General features: G+C 49.2%; 1 protein-coding gene and 1 long non-coding RNA gene across 6 annotated transcripts in view; one reads left to right on the forward strand and one right to left on the reverse strand.

Moving 5' to 3' along the window:
- The window catches only part of Sfi1 (SFI1 centrin binding protein), a 49,262-nt gene that overhangs the window by 26,360 nt on the left and 859 nt on the right, over positions 1-22,043 (forward strand). For 2 of the 5 annotated variants that reach the window (XR_005877697.1, XM_040746853.1), the window contains exons 13-30: positions 2,201-2,298; positions 3,395-3,461; positions 8,476-8,606; positions 9,337-9,418; positions 9,665-9,843; positions 10,347-10,422; positions 10,888-11,007; positions 11,303-11,379; positions 12,359-12,461; positions 13,987-14,083; positions 17,074-17,234; positions 17,601-17,675; positions 18,578-18,652; positions 18,767-18,943; positions 19,011-19,270; positions 19,922-20,026; positions 20,149-20,317; positions 21,437-21,756. Coding sequence is in view for 4 of the 5 variants with exons in the window: in XM_040746853.1 (XP_040602787.1) it covers positions 2,201-2,298; positions 3,395-3,461; positions 8,476-8,606; positions 9,337-9,418; positions 9,665-9,843; positions 10,347-10,422; positions 10,888-11,007; positions 11,303-11,379; positions 12,359-12,461; positions 13,987-14,083; positions 17,074-17,234; positions 17,601-17,675; positions 18,578-18,652; positions 18,767-18,943; positions 19,011-19,270; positions 19,922-20,026; positions 20,149-20,317; positions 21,437-21,756 (2,372 nt within the window). In the remaining variant the exon portion in view is untranslated. The remainder of the gene's footprint in view (positions 1-2,200; positions 2,299-3,394; positions 3,462-8,475; positions 8,607-9,336; positions 9,419-9,664; positions 9,844-10,346; positions 10,423-10,887; positions 11,008-11,302; positions 11,380-12,358; positions 12,462-13,986; positions 14,084-17,073; positions 17,235-17,600; positions 17,676-18,577; positions 18,653-18,766; positions 18,944-19,010; positions 19,271-19,921; positions 20,027-20,148; positions 20,318-21,436; positions 21,757-22,043) is intronic. The other 3 variants (XM_040746854.1, XM_040746855.1, XM_040746857.1) reach the window with 2 other exon arrangements.
- Positions 12,705-17,166, reverse strand: LOC121140786. The gene is made up of 2 exons (XR_005877698.1): positions 17,033-17,166; positions 12,705-13,082 (listed from the first exon to the last, which is right to left on the reverse strand). It is a non-coding gene; the product is annotated as an uncharacterized LOC121140786 (long non-coding RNA).

The raw sequence follows: 22,043 nt of genomic DNA on the forward strand, positions 1-22,043 counted from the left end.
TGAGTTCTAGCTACACAGAGAAACCCTGTCTCAAAACAACAACAACAACAAACCCCGAAACAAACAAAAAACCCAAAACAAACAGCAAAAGAAAAAACCCAGAAAGAATTAGTATAGTGATCTACATACTGCCTAGTCTCAGCATTTATTAATATTCACTTCAAGCCGGGCGTTGGTGGCGCACGCCTTTAATCCCAGCAGTCGGGAGGCAGAGGCAGGTGGATTTCTGTGAGTTTGAGGCCAGCCTAGACTACCAAGTGAGTTCCAGGACAGCCTCCAAAGCCACAGAGAAACCCTGTCTCGAAAAACCAAAAAAAAAAAAAAATATTCACTTCAAATTTTCTCCCAAATAGCCTGGCGTTGGTGGCGCACGCCTTTAATCCCAGCATTCAGGAGGCAGAGGCAGGTGGATCTCTGTGTGTTCCAGACCAAACTGGTCTACAGAGTGAGTGCCAGTGCAGCCTCCAAACAATACAGAGAAACCCTGTCTCGAAAAACAAAACCAAAACAAAACAAAAAATTTTCTCTCAAATAATTTCAAAGTAAGTTATAAACACTTCAGTATGCACTAACCCCAAATAAACAGTTTTTTTTACATACCATAGAAGATCTTTATAATCCCTAACAAAACTAATAGCAGTACTCTGTTGCCATCCAGGTTATTTTCAGATTTTTCACAACTGTCCTTCAAAATGCCTTTTTCAACTTAGGATTCAGGTGGGGCTCATGTGTTATTACTCGTTTATCTGTCTGAAGACAGTCTTTCTGTGTACCCAGAATTGCCTCGTTTTCCGTCTTTCTGCACTCCCATGAGCCCACTGCTGTGTTCCGATGGTCGTTTCGTCTCCTCGGTGCCTCTGCTGAGCAGCATTCTCTCAGCCTTCTCACTTAAGATGTCTCACATTCCCTGGAGCTAAAGTTTCAGGCTGTTGTGAGCCACTTGATGTTGGTGCTGGGAGACAAACAAACTCTGGTCTCCAGTTTTTTTATTTTTGAATTGTAACAAAACACACATAAAAGTTGCAATCTTTTTAAAAGTGTAGGGGTGTGTGTGTGTGTGTGTGTGTGTGTGTGTGTGTGTGTGTGTGTGTGTGTGTGTGTATACTTCCACTGTGTGGGTTCTATGTGGAACTCAATGGGTCAGGCTTGCAAACAAGTGTCTTTATCCACTTCAACATCTTGCCTGACCAAATATTTATTACTTGATAGCAAGTTCTAGATCAGCCAGAGCTTCCCTGACCCTTCTCAAAACAAAACTGAATTTGCATTGTGTGCATGGACTCCAGTTCCATTGCTCTTTCCCTGTAGCTGTGGGCAGCTAGTCTTCTACTTTGTGTCGCATCAGTCTGACGTCTTGGAGACTTCAAAGGAGAATCCTGACAATTGTTCTTTTGTGACTGGCTTATTTTCACTTAGCACTACAAGAGCTAGTTCCAAAGTCACAAAGAAACCCTGTTTCAAAAAAAGACAATGACATTGACTTTTTGAAGAGGTCAGGCTAGTTGTTTTTATTATGATCCTCACTCTCACTATATTTGTTCTTTTTATGGTGTTTTTAAGACAGTGTTTCTCTGTGTAACAGCACTGATTGTCCTGGAACTCTAGACCAGGCTGGCCTCTAATTCACAGAGATCCGCCTGCCTCTGCCCTCCCGAGTGCTGGGATTAAAGGCGTGTACCCCCATGCCTGGCTGTTTGTTCCTTTTTTTAAAAAATTGTTTAATTTCCCTTTATTCTGTGTAGTTCTTATAAACTAGACAGTAGACCCAGAGGCTTAAACATGGAAATTAAACACTTTGACAGCAACTTCCTATGTGCCAATTTGTAATGGTTTTAATTTCTAAAATGACTTTGAAGAATGGTCTTGTCTGCTGAGTGTGATAGTACAATGCCTATAATTATAGCACTTAGGAGATGGAGGCAAGGGGGTCCTGAGTTTAAGCATGGGCTACACAGTGAGATCCTGTCTCAAAAAAAAAAAAGTCTTCTGTAATGCCCAGATTTACTGTTTTCATGTGGCTGTCTGCCTGTCTACTAGAAGTGCCTTTAGTATGGCTCCGTAGGCCAGCGCTGTAAGTGGGCTGCTCCCAAGTGAGGCAGAGCCCCGTGGGAACTCAGTGTGCTGGGGTCAGCACTTACACTAGGAGGCTCCCTCTCACTTCTCACTGTGACACACTTGTTTTCTTGCTATCATTCTGCAGCTGCTTCGCAGGTTCTGGAACCTCTGGCAGTCCCGAATTGAGCAGAGGGAGGAGAGGGTGCGGTCACCCTCACTGCATGCAGCCTGGAGCCACTACAGGTGGGAGCTGGACTCAGCCTTGACCTCTCTGGGGACACCTGGTGGTTTTGATGTAGGGTTTTCCAGGAGCAAGCTGACTACTCTGAGATTAGTTAGTTTCTCAGACTCAGAAAGGCCTTTTAGCCAGGTGTGGACTATGCCCTTAATCCCAGCACTCAGGAGGCAGAGGCAAGTGGATCTGTGTGAGTTCAAGACCAGCCTGGTCTACAGAGTGAGTTCCAGGACAGCCAGGGCTGCACGGTGAGACCTGTGTGTATCTTTGCTTGCATCTTCTCTTGTGCACAAATTATAGCCACACTTATCTGACACACTTACACAGGACTGTCACCTGGAACAAAACACAGAAAACAAGCAAGTAAACAAACAAAAAACCCTAAGACCCATATCCTAGTGAAGGCCACATCATAAAGTAATGGCTGCTGAGTGTGGTTTGCTTTTGGCAGGTCCCGCGGGAGGCGAGGTGATGCAGTTTACACTTGATCTTGTCCACCAATCACTGTGGCCTGTTTGATCACTGCCACTGCCTCCATTCTAACGCAGGCCTTTGTGGCTCTGTGGCAAAGTGCTCGCCTAGCATAGGCAAGGTGAGTTTGAGTTCCTGCACTGCAGCGAAAGATTTTTTTAAAGGCCCTGTGCTTTTTTAATGTTAAAGGTCAGGCTAGGATGATATCTGGGGCTAGGTCTTCCTGAAAATAGGGGATGTTCTTGATTGTTTAGAGCCAGGCATCCTGTTTAAATACATCTCTTTATTTGCTTATTTTGGTTTTTCAAGACAGGGTTTCTCTCTGTTGCCCTGGCTGTCCTAGACCTATAGACCAGGCTGGTCTCAAACTCTCAGAGATCCACCTGCCTCTGCTTCCTTAGTGCTGTAAGTTTAAAGCCAGCCATTGTTCAAGATCAGGAAACAGTGGTTTTGTGTTAGTGAGGTCCTCACGTTCCTCTCTCCAAGGATGAAACCAGTAAGCCCCTGGGATGCCCCCAACCCTCAGGAAGAAACCGAACCCAGAAGCAGCTACCTTAGAAACTGTACGGTCTTGCAGCTTGACACCTGACAGTGCCGATATATAACTCTTTGATTTGTTGTGTTCTGTTCCAGGGTGATAGTCCTGCGCAAGTGTGTCAGGGTATGGTTGCGATATGTGCACAAGAGAAGACAGCAGCAGGTATGGAGCACACGAAGCCGGCAGCTCAGCCGCCTACTGGAGGGATTGCTAGCGCTGAGACGGTGCTTGGGAAAGGCACATGCCAGGAAACCTGCAGGTGTTTCCTCTCCAGCCCTCACGGTGTTAGTCCACACAACTCCCGTTCTCTCACTGCTAGAGCACAGGGGCTGTTGGGAAGGAGTGGCTCTTCCCAGCCCTTTAGGTCTTCACTCACATCCATGTGTCTTTTGAACTGTCGTGCACCTGCCTGTGTCGTTCCCCAAAGTGCTGGGATTATGGAGTGTGCCACCTGCCTGGACCCCACAGAAGAGATGCCTACTGGACACCTTCTTTGTCCTAGGCCCTGTGCCTGTGCTAAGGGTACAGCAGAATTCCTGCTCCCTCAGCCTTAAGCCAGGGTGGCAGGGAAGTGTGACTTGCAGGTTACTTCTGACGGTTGGGCACAGGTGTCTGGAATGCTAAATGAAGATTTTTTTTTTAAAAAGCTGTGTGTGATGTATGTGACATGTGTGACGTGTGTGATGTGTGCAAGTGCCCATAAGGCCAGAATAAGGTGCTGGATCCCTTAGAGCTGGAGTAACAAGCTGGTTTTGAGTTGCTTGATGTGAGTGTCAAGAACCAAGCCTCTGGAATAGCAGGAACTGCTCTTGACAGCTGAGTCATCTCTTTAGCCCCTAAATGGAGGATATTGATACCACACTGTGGTTTAATAGGGATGTTTGATGATATTTTCATGGAGAGTGCCATGCTTGGCCATCCTTGGCAGTGAGTAAGAGGATGGCACAAACTAAATTCAGTTGTTTTTGCACTGCCCTCCTTCCCCTGTCAATATCATCTGCTGCACAGTCGGACTGACACATCTGGGCTGGCTTCTCATTTGCGGGACAGAATGGGAATTGGAAGCTAGGTGCACAGATGCTTCATATCTGCCCTTTGTCATTCCTGAATGTTCTGTGTGCTTCTGCCCTTGCTGTCCCTGTAGCTCACGACCCTGTCAGCTTAGGTGCTCTCACTCCCTTGCCTGTTACTCTGCCTGTGTAACTAAGCAGCACACTAACATATGGTAGTGTGCTAACTTTTCTTTCCAGTTAGCCTGTAGTTGCTGCTGCTTTGTTTGTTGTGTTTTTTTCCAAGACAGGGTCTCTGTGTAGCCCTGGCTGTCTGGGAATTCACTCTGTAGACCAGGCTGATCTTGGACTCACAGAGATCCTCCTGCCTCTGCTTCCTGAGTAAGGGGTTTAAAGGAGTACACAATCATACCTGGCTAGCCTGTAGCTTCTTAAGGGTATGGCCTGCCTGTAATACAATAAATAAAAGACCCAGAGAACAATATTGGTGTTCAAACTTCAAGCTGATGATCAGAGAAGTAAAGCAGCCCAGCCAGTAGATCTTATCTCTGCCCAGCTGAAATGGCAATCCTGTCTCCAAGAATCCTCAGAGGCAAAAGACTCTGAATTCCTGTCTCCACCTCTCTAGTGCTGTGATTAAAGGCACTCTGTCCCAATTGCTGAAATCACCTTTGTGTGAGCTGTTTCTTTTAGGACTAGATCAATTTTGTGTAGCTGGTGTGGCCTTGAACTAACAGAAATCCGTCTGTCTCTTAATCCTGAGCCCTGGATTAAAGGTGTGTACCATCACTGTCTAATCTCTATAGCTTGAGACTGGTTTTGCTTTCTGAATCGTCAGGCAAGCTTTAATAAATCACAAATAATATGTCAGTACCCAGCACAGTGCTCACCAGTGAGTGCTGATTCATTGGCATGGATGAGCTGTCTTTGACCACATCAGAGTGCTTCTGGGGGTTATCTGGAAGCTCGGTGTGGTGGCACACACCCAAGGGGCAGAGGTAGAGGATTGCTCCCATGTTCAAAGTCACTTTGAATAGTGAGGTTCAGACCAACTCAGGCTGCATTGTGGGGTGGGCGGGGAGCCAGATGTGCTGGCTCACACCCACCATTGTAGCACTAGGGTAGTGGAGACAGAAGGATTAGGAGTTCAAAGTCGGGGCTGGAGAGATGGCTTATTGGTTAAGAGCACTGACCCAGGTTCAGTTCCCAGCGCTCACTTGGTGGCTCACAACTATGGTGATATTTTGTTTGTGATCTAACAAATAAAGCTTGCCTGAAGAGCAGATTGTGGAGCTAGCCACACTAGTTAGCATGGTGGCTCACACCTTTAGTCCCAGCACTGGGGAAGCAGAAGCATGTGGAGCTCTATGAGTTCAAGGCCACTTTGGGCTACATAAGATTGATCCCATCTAAAAGAGAAACAGAGCCAGGTGATGGTGGCTCATGCTTTTAATCCCAGCACTAGGGAGGTGGAGACAGGAGTGATATGGCTGAGAGGAGAGAGGACTATAAGGCCGGAGGAGACAGGAGCTCATTGCATTTAGTCTAAGGATTCATAGGGACAGGATCGCCCCTTTGGTCTGAGGATTCAGTAGAGGTAAGAAGTCTCTCTTGTGGCTGGCTCCTTTACTTCTTTGATCTTTCAGAATTTACCCTGATATCTGACTCCAGGTTTTTATTATAAAGATCTATTAGAACTCATGCTGCACACAACTGTCTACAACTCCAGTTCTAGGGGATCTGGCACCCTCACATAGACACACATGCAGGCAAAACACCAATGCACATAAAATAAAAATAAGTAAATTTCAAGGTCATCCTCAGATGCGTAGCAGTTTCAAGACCAGCCTGAGCTACATAAGACAATTTCTCATAAAAACAAGCAAACAACAAAAACCAAAGCTGTAATTTGAAAAAGAGAGCTTACTTGTCTGCGATTCTAGCACTAGTGAGTTTGAGGCGATCCCACACTGTATCTTGTCTCAAGAAAACAGACAAAAAGGAGAAGAGTTTCCCATGGTGGCCGGGAAGATGCAGGTCAGGTTTTTTATGCTGCTCTAGCTCAACCTACTTCTGGAGGAGGAAAGAGTAGCAGGAGCTTGCCCTGGCCACTACTCGGTAAAAGCCTTTTGCTAAAAACAGCGGGAGTGTCACCTGTCATTGTACTATCCCAGGAGCACAGTTCTTTCTGTTTTAGGGAAACACAGGATTATTCATTATGAGTTTCTTCTAAAAAGTAATGTAAGCTGGGAAGTGGTGGTGCATGCTTTTTTTTTAAGATTTATTTATTATGTGTGTAGTGTTCTGTCTGCATGTATGCTGACACATCAGATAAGGACACCAGATCTCATTACAGATGGCTGTGAGCCACCATGTGGTTGCTGGGAACTGAACTCAGGACCTCTGGACGAGCAGTCAGTGTTCTTAACCTCTGAGCCATATCTCCAGCCTGGTGGTGCATACTTTTAATCCCAGCATTGCAGAGGCAGAGGCAGAGGCAGAAGCAGAAGCAGAGGCAGGTGGGTGTCTGTGAGTTTGAGGCCATCCTGGTCTACAGAGTGAGTTCCAGGAAAGTCAGGACTGTTACACAGAGAAACCCTGTCTCAACCCCCCCCAAAAGTAATGTGGCTGGACACATCTTTAAACCCAGAATTTGGGAGGCAGAGTACAGGTTAATCTCTGAGTTCCAGGCCAGCCTGGTCTATAGAGAGAGTTCCTAGACAGCCAAGGATACACAGAGAAACCCTGTTTTGAAAAACAAAAAACAAACAAGGAAAAAAATCTAGGTACTACAGTCACCAATGGCGCCTGCTTGTGATTCAGCACTCCAGAGACTGAGGGAGGATGACTATGAGTTCCAAATTAGTCTGAGCTATATGTAGTGAGTCTGGAATATGTAGCAAAACCATGTTTCAAAAAACAAAACAAAACAAAAAAAACAGGTCTGACATGAGGGTGCACGCCTTTAATCCCAGCACTCAGGAGACAGAGGCAGGAGGATCTCTGTGAATTTGAGAGCAGCCTGGTCTACAGAGTGAGTTCTAGGATAGCCAGGACTACATAGAGAATCTCTGTCTCAAAAAACAAATAAACTAGCAAGCAAGCAAAAGTAACACACAGATGGGACTAGAAGAGGATTCAGTGGTAAAGAGCACTGACTGCTTTTCCAGAAGCTCAGGGTTCAATTCCCAGCACCCACATGACAGTTCCTAACTGCCTGTAATGCTAGTTCCAGGAAATCTGATACCTTCAGACAGACATACATGCAGGCAAAACATGAATGCACATAAAATAAAAATAAATAAATCTTTTTAAAAAGTAACATACAGAATGATAAAATACCTGTTTGTTGCTGAATTGGGAAGATAAGTTCATGAGTATTCATTAGACTTCTTTTTTAAGAATCTTTTTTTAAAATTTATTTTATTTACAAGTGTCTGTATCTGCATGTATGTGCACATGAACGCAGTGCCTACAGAGGTCAGAAGAGGGTGTTGGATCCTCTGGAACAGTTGTGAGCCACCATAAGGGTCCTGGGTACTGAATCTGGGTCCTCTGCAGGAACAACAAATGCCGTTAACCACTGAATTGTCTCTCTTAGCCCCTAGATTCATCTTTTCCAAACATTTTTAAGTTACGTATATGTGCATTTCTGCATGTATGTGCTCATGAATGCAGTGTCAGTGTGGGCCAGAAGAGGGTGTCAGATGTCATAGACCTGGAATTAAAGGATTGTGAGCTGCCTGACTTGGGGGCCAGAAACTGAACCTGGGCCCTCAGGAAGAGCAACAGTGCTCTTAACAGCTGAGCCGTTTTCCAGCCCCAAGATTTCTCTTCTTTTTATTTATTTATTTAATATGTGTGGGTACTTTGTCTGCATGTGCCTGGTACCCACAAAGGCTGGAAGAGGGCATAGGACCTGAAGGAACTGTGAACCATCATGTGGGTGCTGAGAATCAAACCTGGGAGCTCCGGAGTGCTGGGATTAAAGGCCGGTGCCACCTTGCCTGGCTTGTGGTACATTTTTCACCTAGTGAGTTGCAAAGATCATAACATTTTCCTTCAGTTTTTACTTGTATGAGAAGCAGATCTTATCTCAACAGTGTGACTCCGAACATCCATTTGAAAAAAGTCAATCACAAAGGCCATTTGCTGTTTTGCTTTAGTTACTGCAGGCCAGAGCCGATGGTCATTTCCAGCAGAGAGTGCTGCCTGCTGCCTTCTGTATGTGGTACAGACTCTGGCGATGGAACCAGCAGAGTCGAGTCCTCCACACAAGAGCAGTGAGTTTTCACAGGTACGCTGTGCAGTTAGTTCCCGTCTGTCTGGATCGGACAGCTCTGATCTAACTCTGCAAACTTTAGAATGCCTTGACTTTGCTCTACTGGTTTCCCAGTCCCTAGTTCCTCTGGGTTTCAGTGATGAGGGCTTTTTGATTAAAACTGAGCCAGTACTTTCCAGGGAAGCCTTTTGCCATCTGTATTGCAAGTGCTTTCCAGACAGCGTGTCTCTGCTCCCGCTCTCGTCTCATGAGCACTTCTGAGTTTCCTGTTGTGATGAGAGCTTTGGTGGAGCTCACACTGCGCAGTTAATTTCCCTAAAATACTGCTCTCCTGTTCTGTAAGATACAGTCTTTTGAAGTCTTAGAACAGTGGTTGTGACCCATTGAAGGGGTCACGTGACCCTTTCACAGGTTGCCTAAAATCATTGGAAAACACAGATACTTACATTACAATTCATAACAGTAGCAAAATTATAGTTATGAAGTAGCAATGAAAATAACTTAATGGTTGGGGTCACCACAATATGAGAAACTGTATTAAAGGGTGGCAGCGTTAGGAAGGTTGAGAGCCACTGTCTTAGAAACATAGTCATGTACGGCATTAAAAAGGTCAAGGAGCTGAGTGGTATTGTTTTAGCTCCCAGGGAGCCAGGGCCATCTCACCAGCCAGCCTCTATTAGATTTCTGCTTGTCTTTCATTGCAAATGCTTGACTTTTAGTCAGGGTTTCTCATTTGTGTGTGTAGGGAGACATTAGAGAGGCGGGTGTTTGCTGTCTGGTGGCAGAAGATGTCTCATCACCGAGAAAACCGCCTGGCTGAGAGAATGGTGTGTAGCTCTCCTTGTGTGGGTTCTTGGGGGAGGATACATTTTAAGCACTTGTCCTGGCCATTCTTGAAGAGGCTGCACGAACTCCAGCCCACCCTGCCAGGCTCTTGCCTGGGTTCCTGAGCCTGGGAGGGTCTGGACGTTGATGTCAGCTCAGTTCACAGGCAGCCACTGGGGGAGCCTTTCTTTTGCTGGCCACAGATTCTCCTTTCGTCTCTGACCTGCTGTCCTCCCATCCTGCTTCAGGCCGTACTGCAGGCAGAGCAGCAGCTTTTGCGGAGGTCCTGGCTCATGTGGCACCGGCAGGCCGCAGCATGTCACCAGGAGCGGGATCGGCAAACCGTGGCCTGTGTCCACTACCACAACAGGCTGCTCAGGAAGGCTTTCTGTGTCTGGAAGGGAAGCGCCCAAGGATTTAGGACAGAGTGAGCAGCACTCTGCTACAGAGCCCCTCCCCCGTTAGGCCAGCTTTGGCAGCAGCTTGAAGTGCCCGCCTGTAGTGTTGTGTCAGCTAGAGCTGGTCAAGTGTCCCAGAGATTCAGCCTGAAACAGGGACAGCAGCTTGGGATCCATCCTTCACTGTAACACTCAGAAGCTGCATTCTGCTTCCTGCCTGGGCCATGTAAAGTGACTGTGGCCAGTGGAGGCACAGAGACTGATGAACTCAATATCGGGTAGCTGGCCACTAGCTAGTGGGCAGGTTGTGGCAATTTTTACCAGATCACAAGGCTACAATGGGGAGTGCTTGTAGCCCTTGTGTCTAATGCAGAGATGTCTGGCTTTGAATTGTCAGGTTGCCTGCAGAATTGTGAATCTCTATGCCCTTTCCTGGGAGAGCTCAGTGAGGAAGAGGACCAGGGCTGCAAAGGGGAGTCCTGAGGCCCCTTGTGGTCTAGATCCTGCTGAGCTTCCTCCTGTTTCCCCACAGGAGGATGGGTAGGGCACGGGCTGTACACTTCCACTCAGCACGGCTCCTGCATTGGGCCTGGAGCGTGTGGAACCAGGTAAGGGTTTGGCATGGGCACAGCCTGTGTGTGGCTTGTGGACAGGTGGGGCTGTTTGTCTGCGTGACTCAGACTCAGAGCAGATAGGCTCCTTCACAGTGCCCCTGGTCAAAGGCAGCAGCGAGGCAGTGCTAACTTACTTTTGCGAGGGATTGGCTCAAGGTTTCCTGTCCTTTATGTGTCAGGCTGCTCTTATCTGAACTTACTGTAAAGATCCTGGTCTGGCCGTTCACAGAAACCCTGCTGAGGTTATAATGTAGACGCCAAACCCTGTCCAGCATTTCCTGTTGGGCACTTGCTCATTTGATACCCAGCAACCCCTAGGAGGTATATATTTATAGATAAGACTGAGGCTCATGTAGTGTATTCCCCATACGTGAGCTCACAGAACGTGAGATAGAGACAATGCTGCAGTGCGCCTCCCCCAGCCCCCAGCCCCCAACCCCCACTCTTTCCTGTGTGCAGTGCTTGGCCCTGAGGATGGAAGAACAGCAGAAGCTGAGGCATGCTGCTCTCCACAGTCAGCACACCCTGCTTTACGGGGCTCTGCAGAAGTGGCTGGTAGGAGCCAGCTCACTCTTCCAGGTTCCTTGTTTTGCGGTGGGGAAGTTTTTGGAGGTGTTCTGGCAAGGCTCAAACAGGGCAGGTACCCCAAAAAGTGCTGCCTGAGGTCCCAGCCTTCCTGGAAAGCTGGTTTCTCTGAGTCCAGGAGCTGGGCCTGTGGGACATTATAATGGGGCAGGTGGAATGGGGGCTTTCACCTCTCCCTTGTCTTTGATAGCTCGGGCATGACAGCCACTGTGGTAAATGCACCTCTGAGACTGACTTGTAAAGAGAGAAGTGTGGGCCCAAGGGGCCGCCAATCCTTTTATCTCCACAGACTTTCCAGGACAGGGTGAGGAGTGTGCTACAGGAGGTGGCAGCCAGGGAGAGACAGCACAACAGGCAGCTGCTAAGGTGAGTGTCTGAGCGCCTTTAGGTAGTCCAGCTGAGGAAAGAGACGCCCAAGTCAGGTGTGGGTGGGTGAGGGCAGCTCTGCATCAGGCCATGCAGGTAACTGGCCTCAGTGCCTAGCAGGGTTAGTTCACAGTTCTGGCTTGCCTGCCGCAAGCTGTGTGCTTTCTGCTCACCTCAGCATGTCCTGAAGTCCGGCCATGTCTGTTCAGGGTAACCTTGGAAGGCAGCGTTCTCTGAGGCCCACATGGACCTTGCTTTCCTGCTCCTCTGAGTGTCCCCCTCCCTGCCTCACACCTGACACTTTGTCCCTCTTGAGCCATCGTTTCACCCCACTTCTGCCTGGGGTCTGCAGTCTCTCTGTCGTCAGCTCCCAGACAGTCCCTTCCAGAGGGAGTCTTCTGTGCCTCTCACCACTGCAGGGTCCTTAAGGCCCACCTGCACCCCTCATAATCCAAGCTCTGAGCTCACTCTTGCTCAGCTGGACGACCCTGCTCCCTTTCCCTCCATATTTGCTCAGCACACGTTGTTCTGGCTGAGCGTAGGGCCATGAACACTGTGGACTTTAGACACTCACTCCACTGAAGTCCCACAAAGCACCATCCAGTCCCTCGGATAGACCGGGATGAGAAAGCAGAGCTCTGGCAAGAAGGCACTAGGGTTCATGTGCCTTTCACCTCGTTGTGAATCACCTGAACTGTTGCCATCTGGTTACAGCGGTGTTTTCTTTATCACGTAAGCTCCTGAAGACTCAGTGATGGCCTGGCGTACTGCTGGCTGCCTGGTCCCACCGAGTACCTGGCACAGAGCCGACACCCGGCATCTGTTGTTGGGTGTAGACGAGAGCATAAGCTGAGGGACAGTGAACACGCGCTTTGAGGCAGAGTCCTTACTCAGGAGTTGGGAGGAGGAAGGTTGGTTCATAGAAGCTTCCAAGGCCCCAACCTGGGGCCATCCTCTCAGCTGGTCCATGTCTGTGCAGGCGGGTGTTACGTCGTTGGAGGGAAAACACCATGGCCCGAGTGCATATGGCCAAGAAGACCTCCCAAGCAAGAGCCCAGTACAGCAGGACTCTGTGCGCCAAGGTGAGGTACACACTGGTCACCAGGAAGCTTGGGGATCACATTCCCGCCAGCATGTGGCATTGGCTCTTAGTCAGGAACGGGCAGCCTTCTTGCACACATGCATGTCTGTTTTTGTTTGTACTGAGTTAGGAACCGCTGGTCTCTAAAATGAAAATGGTATCGTATAGAGCAAACTAGTTCTTGCCAGGGCCAGCATTTCCCACACATGTGCAACACTAGATTTACATAAAGCCTGGAAGCCACTGAGATTCGGTGTCTTTATTGGAAGAGTGCCAGATTTTACTCACTGGCTCGCAGATTGCAAGGTCCTTGGTTGTCCATAGTTTGAAATGGCCCCAAACCACCTCGTTTCCTTGGCTGGGGTGGATGTGTGGAAATACCCTGCAGGTCCCGTGCTACGGATGAGCGTGGTGTTGGGACATAACACAGGGAAGTGGTTCAGACAGAAACAGTAGCAGAGGCAGGCTGTGGGTCATGGCTGTTCTGAAGAAAGCAGGTTGCTGGGAGCTCTTGAGTGGCAGAGGTCTACCTGCTGGTGGCCATGTAGTTCCCTGCTGAGGCAGCAGCTGCATTTGGTGAAGGCTGGCCTCTTCTCAGAAATGCTCTAGACAGTGGCCCTGCCTTGGGAGGAAATGATCAGATCTGCTTGGGTTTAGTGCTCCAAAGAAAGAGGCCCCTCAACTGGGATTGGGGTATCAAGACTAGGAAACGTGACACCATGCTTCATGTGGCTCCCTGACTTCTTTAAGTGTGTTTAGTGGAGCTGGGGAGATGGCTCAATGGTTAAACTACATGCTGTTCAAGCATGAGGACCTGAGTTCAAATCCTCAGCTCCCACATAAAAGGTGAATATGACTGTGTATGTCTGTAGCCCCCCTGTCTTGGAGTTGGAGTAAAAATAAGAGGGTTCTGAGAACTCATTGTCCAGACAGTCATCTAGCCAAAACAGGGAGCTCAGCCCCAGAGACCCTGTCTTAGGGAATGAGACAAAGAATAGTGAGGACGACATTGGATTGTGCGCCGTCTGTACCCACACATGTGTGCATATACATACATGCATATAACACCATTCCACACACACAGGGTTGTGTGTTTTGTTTTGAGATAGGGTCTTACTGTGTAGACCAGGCTGGCCTCAAACTCGCAGAGATCCACTTGCTTCCCAAGTGCTGGGGTTAAAGGTATGTACCTGCATGCACTGCCCCACAAAGGGGGGTGTTTACTCGATTTCCTGTGTAAGAAAGTATTAATATAATACATAACAATAGGATGATAATCTATGTGACAACTTCATTTGTGTGGCACAGGACAAAGCTTAAATCCTCCTGATAGGAAAGTCCCAGTGTCTAAGGTGTCAGGGTTCCCGTGAGGGACTGAAGCCCCAACCCAGACCTGTGTCAGTGGTTGACTGTGAGAGCCAGATGTTACCTCCTGGGTCTTACCTCACGAGACCCACCCCTGGTCACAGTGTGTCCTTGACGTCAGAACATGAAATGACCTCTTTCCCTGCCTGTCCTGTCCACAGGTCCTGGTGCAGTGGCGAGAGGTTACATCAATGCAGATATACTACCGAGAAAAGGAGGCGGCTGCCCTCAGGGAGGCCCAGAAAGCACTGGGCAGGGGTAAGAGAGGCCTGTGAGAGCAGCCCCTGCCAGGTAGAGTGTGAACACAGGACTTCCCAAGGCCGTGTGCTCCATGGGCTCTGTCTGTGTTTACTAGCTTCCTGACACTCCTATCACTAGGAGGCTTCACAGAAGACCCAACGTTCTCAAGTGTCAGAGGCCACAGGCTTCTGGCTGTCACCCTTCTTGATCCTCTGTGGTGAGATGTGTGTGTGTGTGTGTGTGTGTGTGTGTGTGTGTGTGTGTGTGTGTGTGTGTAGATATAATTATATACATTTACTAAGTGAGTTTTAAGATAATATTATCTAAGTCATACCTGAGATGCTGAGAACCCACTACTCATTCTTGAGGCTGGGCCTCAACAGCCAGAGTCAGCCCAGAATAGCTGGAGCAGGGCAAGAGATGACAAGGTGGTTATGCAGCCTACAAGATGGTGTGCCTCAGTAGTCCCTCTCTGGTGCTGGGAGCCCAGGAAGTTCCTGGACAGCTGCTCATCCTAGTCCATAAAAGCCTGTGTGAGTGCGGAATCGGCAGCTGAAGCATCAATAGGCCTGCTCTGAAGGACTCTCCGGGAACAAGGGACTTAAGAGGCTGAGCACAAAGTACCATCTGTGGGAGGGATGCAGTAACATTTGTGGTTTGGTGTCTTGTTTTGTTTTTGAGATGGGTTTCTCTGTAATCCTGGCTGTCTTGGAACTCACTGTGAAGACTAGGATGGTCTTGAACTCACAGAGGTCTACTTGCCTCTGCCTCTGGAGTACTGGGATTAAAGGCGTGTGCTTATTGTCTTGTCTGATATTAAGACATCAGGATCCATACTTTGTTAGAGCTCAAGGGGAAATACCCTAAGACTCAGGTATAGGATCTTATAAAGTACAGGCTCGTAATCCCAGCAGTCGGAAGGCAGGAAGGAGGCATGCTGGAGTTCAAGGCCACCCTGGACCACATAATCAGAGCCCTTACTTCACCTCTCCCCATTTCTTTCCTTTTTTTTTTTTTTTTTTTTTTTTTTTTGGTTTTTCGAGACAGGGTTTCTCTGTATTGTCTTGGAGGCTGTCCTGGAACTCACTCTGTAGACCAGGCTGGCCTCCATTTCTTTCCTTTTTAAGATTATAATTATGCAATTTCTCCCTTCCGTTTCCTCCCTCCAAACTGTTCCTTGCTCTCTTTCAAATCCTGCCCTCTTTTTCTATGTCATGTGTGTGCACATGTATACGCACACGTACATAAGCATACACTAAATATAACCTGCCCAGTCAGTATAATGTTACTGTAACTTGTTTTCCAGGCTGAGCACTTGGTATTGGGTATCGATTGGTGTGCCCTTCCCTGGGGAGGACTGTGTCCCACCGTCAGCATTCCTTAGTTTCCTGTAGTCCTTTGTACAGGGTTGAGGCTTCATGGACTTCCCCACTCACTCTGGCAAGTCCATTGGTGTCCTTGTTCAGCTCACATTTGGGAAATCATGTCAGTGGCTCCTGATATTACTAGGGGACAGTCACACAACAAACTCCCTGATCATCTGGTTCTTAGAATCTTTTCCCCCTCCCCTTCCAAAATGTTCTGGAACTTTGGGTGTGGGAGTGTTTTGTAGATGTATCAGTTGGGACGGGGCTCCATATTCTGCATTTTGCTTTGTTGCATTTTCTGTAATGGTCTCCATCTCTAATGATTTCCATCTCCAACTCAACAAGAAGTTTCCTTGTTGAGGGCTGAGATACTTTACTCTTTAAGGTGGCAAAAATAAATAAAATTGCAGGCCAAAAGTCATGTTGCCTGGCCCTGTGACTTCAGAAGGATCCCCTGTACTTCAGTATGTGTTTTTCATCTATAAAATGGGGTGGTAGTACCTTCCTGTCAAATTGTCACTTAGGGATGGTATAGTTGTAGCTAGGGAGATAGGCGTATAAAGATATGGTAAAATAGCTGGTCTCTGGCTCATGACTGCTACCTTCTGTAACATGATTAATAAGTGACCCAGAGACTGATATTGGGGTTCAAACTTCAAGATGAATATCAGAAAAGCAAAGCAGCTGGCCTCTAGCTCTCACCTCTACCTCAGGCTGATTGGGCTGATCCTGTCTCCACGAGCTCTCACCAAGCCTGAGACTGTAACCTTTCCTCAGCGTGGCAGAATGAATCCCTCTCTAAATACTTTCTCCTGTCTTTTATACCCCTCTAATGCTGGGATTGGTGTGAGCTCTAATTCTCTCTTGGACTGATTCAATCTTGTGTAGATCCAGGTGGCCTTGAACTCAGAGAGATCCATCTACCTCTTAATCCTGAGTCTAGGATAAAGGTGTGTACCACCACCTCCTAGTTTCTGGCTGCAGGGATTAAAGGTGTGTATGGCCATTGCCTGATCTCTTCAGCTAGAGACTGACTTTGCTTTTCTGAATGCTCAGTCAAGCTTTAATAAATCATAAATAATATATCACTACAATCTTCTCTGTGAATGGAACCAGAAGTACTTCCTGTATCAGGCATCCCCAGACCCCAGGACAAGGTCCACACAGTGGGCCCAGAGAGTCAACATGGCCAAATATCGTTTTATCACTGTCCTGGTCATATCTCAGGCTTGCTTGACTTCTCTGAGATTTATTTCCTGCTTTATAAGATGAGGCTGTGCCCTCTCCAAGCTTGGGCTCCAACAGGAGGAAGCTCCCTTTTGGAATTGTAGGTCTCTTTCCACATGCCTATCAGTCCTTGGTGTGGCTCTGTGGGGCCTGGCACACCTCGGTGACTACAAGTATGCAACTCTGGGGCAGCGCTTGGGGAGTACAGCAGCAAAAAGCTTTGGTTCCAGTTCCCAGAGTGCAGAAATGACCTGACCTGGCCTCACACAGTGGCCATGATCCTGTGGTATTGTTTTTATCACAGAAGGCTAGATGTCACCTCACATAGCCTCTCTCCAGCTGTCTCCCCCTTCCCTGCTACAGAGTCACTTACGAATGAAAATCTTAGAGTTGTCTGGTCTCCATCCACTTCAGGTCGTCTCCGTAACTGGTTTCAGCGCTGGCAGGTATACAGCCACAGGGCGGCCCAGCAGAGATCCCATCTGGAACAGGCGGCTCTTTATCACCGCCAGCAGCTGCTGAAGGAAGCAATGGCTCGGTGGAGGGCACACCACCTAGGGTGTGTCAGGAAAAAGGTGAGGCGGCTGGCAGCAGCTTTCCAAACTCCACATGAGTCAAGGGTATCTCGACCAGGTGCCCATGTCTTGGCTGCAGGAACCATTCTGGGCAATTACTGAAGGTAGAAATGAATGGCCATCTTCAGAACCAAGTCTACACCAGGAAAAGGTGGCTTAGAAGAGAAATCTGGTTTCCCCTGACCCCTGGCTTTGCAGATCTAGGGAAGCTATGGACCCATTTAGATCTGCTCATCTGTGTAGAAGGCTTTGGCATCTGGAACAGCTCTTGTCAGGAAGATCACCACTTAGGTGTAGCCTCACCATGCAGCTGCCCCAGTGAGTGGGGCTAGACCAGAGTGATGTGTAGACTTGCTCTCTCCCCAGCGTCTGCAGCAGCAAAGTGCCCAACTCCTGGCACAGAGACTCGGTCGTGCCTGCTTCTGCCAGTGGAGGACGCAGGTAGGAGGAACCTGAACCTTTCTTTTTTTTTTTTTTTTTTTGGTTTTTATGAGACAGGGCTGTATTGTTTTGGAGGCTATCGGTCCAGCCCGGCCTCGAACTCACAGAGATCCGCCTGCCTCTGCCTCCCGAGTGCTGGGATTAAAGGCGTGCGCCACCACCGCCCGGCGTGAACCTTTCTTTAGTACTGTCTTTCTCCCAGGACCCTCCTGTGCTCCCCACCCACATACACTATCAGCTTCAGTCACACACCATCTGCAGGCCACTCTCCTATTCAGGTTTCTCCTACAGTGTCATCTTAAACACACGGGAATAATACCCAGAAATTAATGTGAAATGAATTTTAAGTCTTGATTAAACAAAACAAAACAAGAAAATAGCTGGGCAGTGGAGGCACACACCTTTATTCCCAGCACTTGGGAAGCAGAGGCAGGCAGATCTCTGTAAGTTCAAGGCCAACCTGACCTACAGAGTTAGTTCCAGGACAGCCAGGGCTACACAGAGAAACCCTGTCTCGAAAAACCAAAAAAAATCAAAAAACCAAAAAACAAAACAAACAAACCCAGAAGGTCACACACATTCTGCTCAGCAAAACCAAGTTCATAGGCCACTCTTGATCTGGGCTGGAGAGCTTCCCCGCTCCATAGAATTCCTTTGTGAACCCTGTTGGCTCCTTCCATTCACCCCTTCTGATTGCTCTTTGAATTCCTCTTTTCCTACTGTCATTTTTTCAGCTCATAGACCCTGAACATACTGAATATGTCAGGGTCAGAATGAGGCCAGGGCCTGAACCCTTCCTAGTAGGAGGGTAGATGATTTTGCTAGAGCCTGGTGGGCTGGGAGTGGCCATGGCCATGTTGCCTGTGCATTCCTCTGAATGACCCCATCTTTCTGATTGACAGCTGGCAGCCAGGAAACAAGAGCAGTGGAGTACGGCCCGGGCCCTGTGGTTCTGGGCCTTCTCACTACAGGCAAAGGTAAGGGTCCTACAACTCCCTGATTATTCCTGCCTTCAGGAGCAGCTCTGTGGGCTGGGTCATGAGAGCCCAAATGGAAGCCTAAGCCTCATCTCTTGACATCTCTTCTACAAGGTATGGACTGCGTGGCTGCGCTTCATATTTGAGAGGAGGAGGAAGAAGGCACGGCTGGAACAAGCCGTAGAAGCCTACCACCGGCAGCTCCTGCAGGAGGGCACCACAAGGCTTCTGCGCTTTGCAGCTGGGATGAAGGCCTCCCGGCAGCAGCTGCAGACCCAGCAGCAGGTCCAGGTGAGTCAGGGCTGCTGGTGAGGCCCTGGCAGGGCAAGGCAGGAGCTAATGAGAGGTTGTGTTGCAGGCAGCCCACAGCCTCCACCGTGCAGTCCGCCACTGTGCTGAGCTCTGGAAAAAGAAGGTACTTGGTCCAGGCATGATGTCTCAGCCACCAGCACCCATCCCACTCAGCAGGAGAGTGACATTTAAGGATTCCATTCTGTCTGGAGTTGCTGCTGAGGCTGGAGATGCCGCCCTGGAGACCAAGAAGTTGCAAGCTCCTCCCTCTCAGGGAATCCTGGGTAGCTTGGCAGTAGCTGCTGGGGAACCCTGCTGGCTAGAGCTGTGAGTGGCCTGTGCCTTACTTCTGCCTCTAGCCCTAGAGCCAAAACTGGGAGCATACATGAGGGACAGCCAGCCCTGGGAAGGAAAGGACGCCACATCAGAGCTGCTCAGGCTTGTCAGGCCATCCTTCCCAGGGCAGAGGGGAGGCAGTGGAATTTCCCAACTTTTTGACTATTATCAAAAAGGAGACTGTTGTCTCCTGTGACATGTGCTTCTCCCTGTTTTATGATGCTCAACAGACTGTCAGCCCTCATGCCTTGCTTAGGTCTGCAGTCAGTTTTTGTGGGGACCTGCTCTTTCCCCCATCTCCTTGGATGGCTTCTCTCAGCCCTGTGCTGAGGCAGCTGCCATGCCCAGAGTAACTAGCACTGAATCTCATGGTGTACTGGGCCAGCCCCCATCCCTGCTCTGTCCCCTTCATCCCTAACCTTGGCAGGATCCTGAATATCTCAGAGGCTGCACCCTTCTGGTATGAACCCTTCTGTAAGGGTTACATTGAGTTGTCTAGGCTCAGGCCTACCCCTTGCACATGCTAGCCTTTGGAACAAATCACTGCTTTGACTGGCCTTCAGTCTCCTTGAACCTTAGAAAGATCTCAGGTCTGTCACCATGCAGAGCTTGTTGGTCCAACAACAGACTGTTTCTCCCCAGCAATGAGGCCCACGTGTCACGGAAACAGCCACGACGTCCATCCTTCCTACTCGAGCGTTTGGAGAACCAGAGGTCCCCAGGATGGTGCATCCTTGGGGAGCAGCAGTAAGTCAAATAGTTTTGAGTCCCTGAAGGCACTGAAAATTGTCTGGGTTCTATGTTTTGTTGGATGTGTGGCCTCTTCAACCCAGAGAAAGATTTCACGGTGTGACATTTCTTCCCTTCAGGTTAGAGAAGCCTCCAGAAAAGGGTCAAAGCATGGCCCCGCCAAGAGGCCTTTCCCTAACGAGGCCCTTCCCACCTGTGGTCCTGCCGAACGCTCCTGGTTCAAGTGCAGGCCTGGAGCTGTTGCCTCCTCTTTCCTTCATGCCCCATGGGGTGGGAGAGTCTGCCAGGGTGAGTCCTTACTGGGCCTGCCACTGCTCTCTTGAGTTCTCCCTCCAGCCCTTGCTACACTTCTTCTAGAAAACCCTGGCTGCTCCACAGGCTTGGGTGCCCTGCACACCAGTACTAAAGTACAGCAGCGGTCAGCCTGCCAACACCCCAGGCCTTGAGAAATGTCTGGTGGTGGGACAACTGGAAGAACCTAATGGGAAGACTCCGGGCAGGGCCTCTGGTCTTAGGGACAGGTGGGCTGTGGAAGCTTCAGTGGGAAGAGGAAGAAAGTGAGGGGCTGTTCCAGGGCATCAATCTGGCCTGCAGCATGGACTCAGAGCTCCAAGTGGAGGGACAGCCACCAAGATATGCTAGTGCCCTGATGTAGCTCCTCCCTGTAGTCTGTTGGGGACAGTGGGGCAGGACTTGCTGTGGTAGGTATGGAGAGGGAAGAAAAGGAACCCAGGAACACTCAGGGAAGAATTCCCTAAGGAGACAGGCAGTCCCTTTTACATGACCAGACCTGAGAGAGAGCAGCGGTCTTCAGCGCTATGAGTGTCTACAGTGCAGGGCAAAGGCGTCACCTAGAAGTGACAGAAGGGCCTGGGTAGAGGTGGCTAGGAGCTGTGAGAGCACCAGGGTCTGCTCCCGAAACAGGTGGCAGTACTGAGCCAGCTCCTGGGAAGTTGGTGCTGACTGGGAGGAGTGGACACAGGAAGGAGGCAGTTTCTGGTGATGAATGGACAGAGAGCTCAAAGTCAGCCTAGGCCACACAGCAAGACTCTGTCTCAGTAAATAAGTAAACAGCAAAAACTTAAAAAAATGGTGGCATGCCCACTCTCCAAAGGGAAGACCTGGGGCGCACGAGTGTTGGGTAGGGAGAACTGCCCCACCAAGGCTGAGTTTGGCCTGTAGGTAAAAGGCTGGCAAAAGGCAGCCTGTTCCTGGGGCAGCACTGAAAGTCCCCTTACACAGAGGTGGCACTCAGTAGTGGAGATTGCCTGTGGGACTTCCCAGTGTGTCACCTTCCAAAATATGCAGAGCAAGGCTGTGTGCGCACTGGCCAGTGAGCTGGAGAGGACTAATTTCCCAGGCCCCACTAGCTTCATTGCTCAGCGTCCATCCTTTCTCCCTCTACAGGGGTCGGCAAAGCCCGTCGTCCCAGGACACCAGCCTCTGGCATGCCCAGCCCTAACCAAGGGGCCTAAGCCCCACCTCTTCATCCCTGGGGACTTCACAAGCACCAGGATTGGGCCTGATTATGGCTTTGAGGCTACAGGTCAAGGCACTGGGGTCACCTTCCACCAAAGCCCTCCCAGTCTCCTTGGTGGTTCTGAAGGGGATGGCAGGCAAGATCAGACTTATCTTCCAGTTGCTGCAGGCCACACAAAGCTTGAGGCTGAGCTGGAGGGGATCCAGCAGCAGCTACAGCACTACCAGACCACCAAGCAGAACCTTCGGTGAGGCCCACCAGCTGCCCTGGGACCTGTCTATGAGAATAGCTGTGGCTTGGAAAGGCAGGGGTTCCATGTTCCCCAGCAGGTGCTGGGACCCCTCTATGTATTCTGACTTATTCCAGGGAAGGGAGGGTTGGGGTGAGTGTCCTGTGACACCTTTATCTCCTTTAGGAAGGGCCAAGTTGGCCTCACCTAGGGTTGGAAGCCCTGCTTTCCATTTGAAGGGAAAGTAAAGCCAAGTAAGACTTGCTTCTTCTGCTACCCACCCAGCAGCCATGACTGTAATACAC

This window comes from Mesocricetus auratus, unplaced genomic scaffold (assembly GCF_017639785.1).
Source record: "Mesocricetus auratus isolate SY011 unplaced genomic scaffold, BCM_Maur_2.0 Super-Scaffold_100006, whole genome shotgun sequence".
NCBI lineage: Eukaryota > Metazoa > Chordata > Mammalia > Rodentia > Cricetidae > Mesocricetus > Mesocricetus auratus.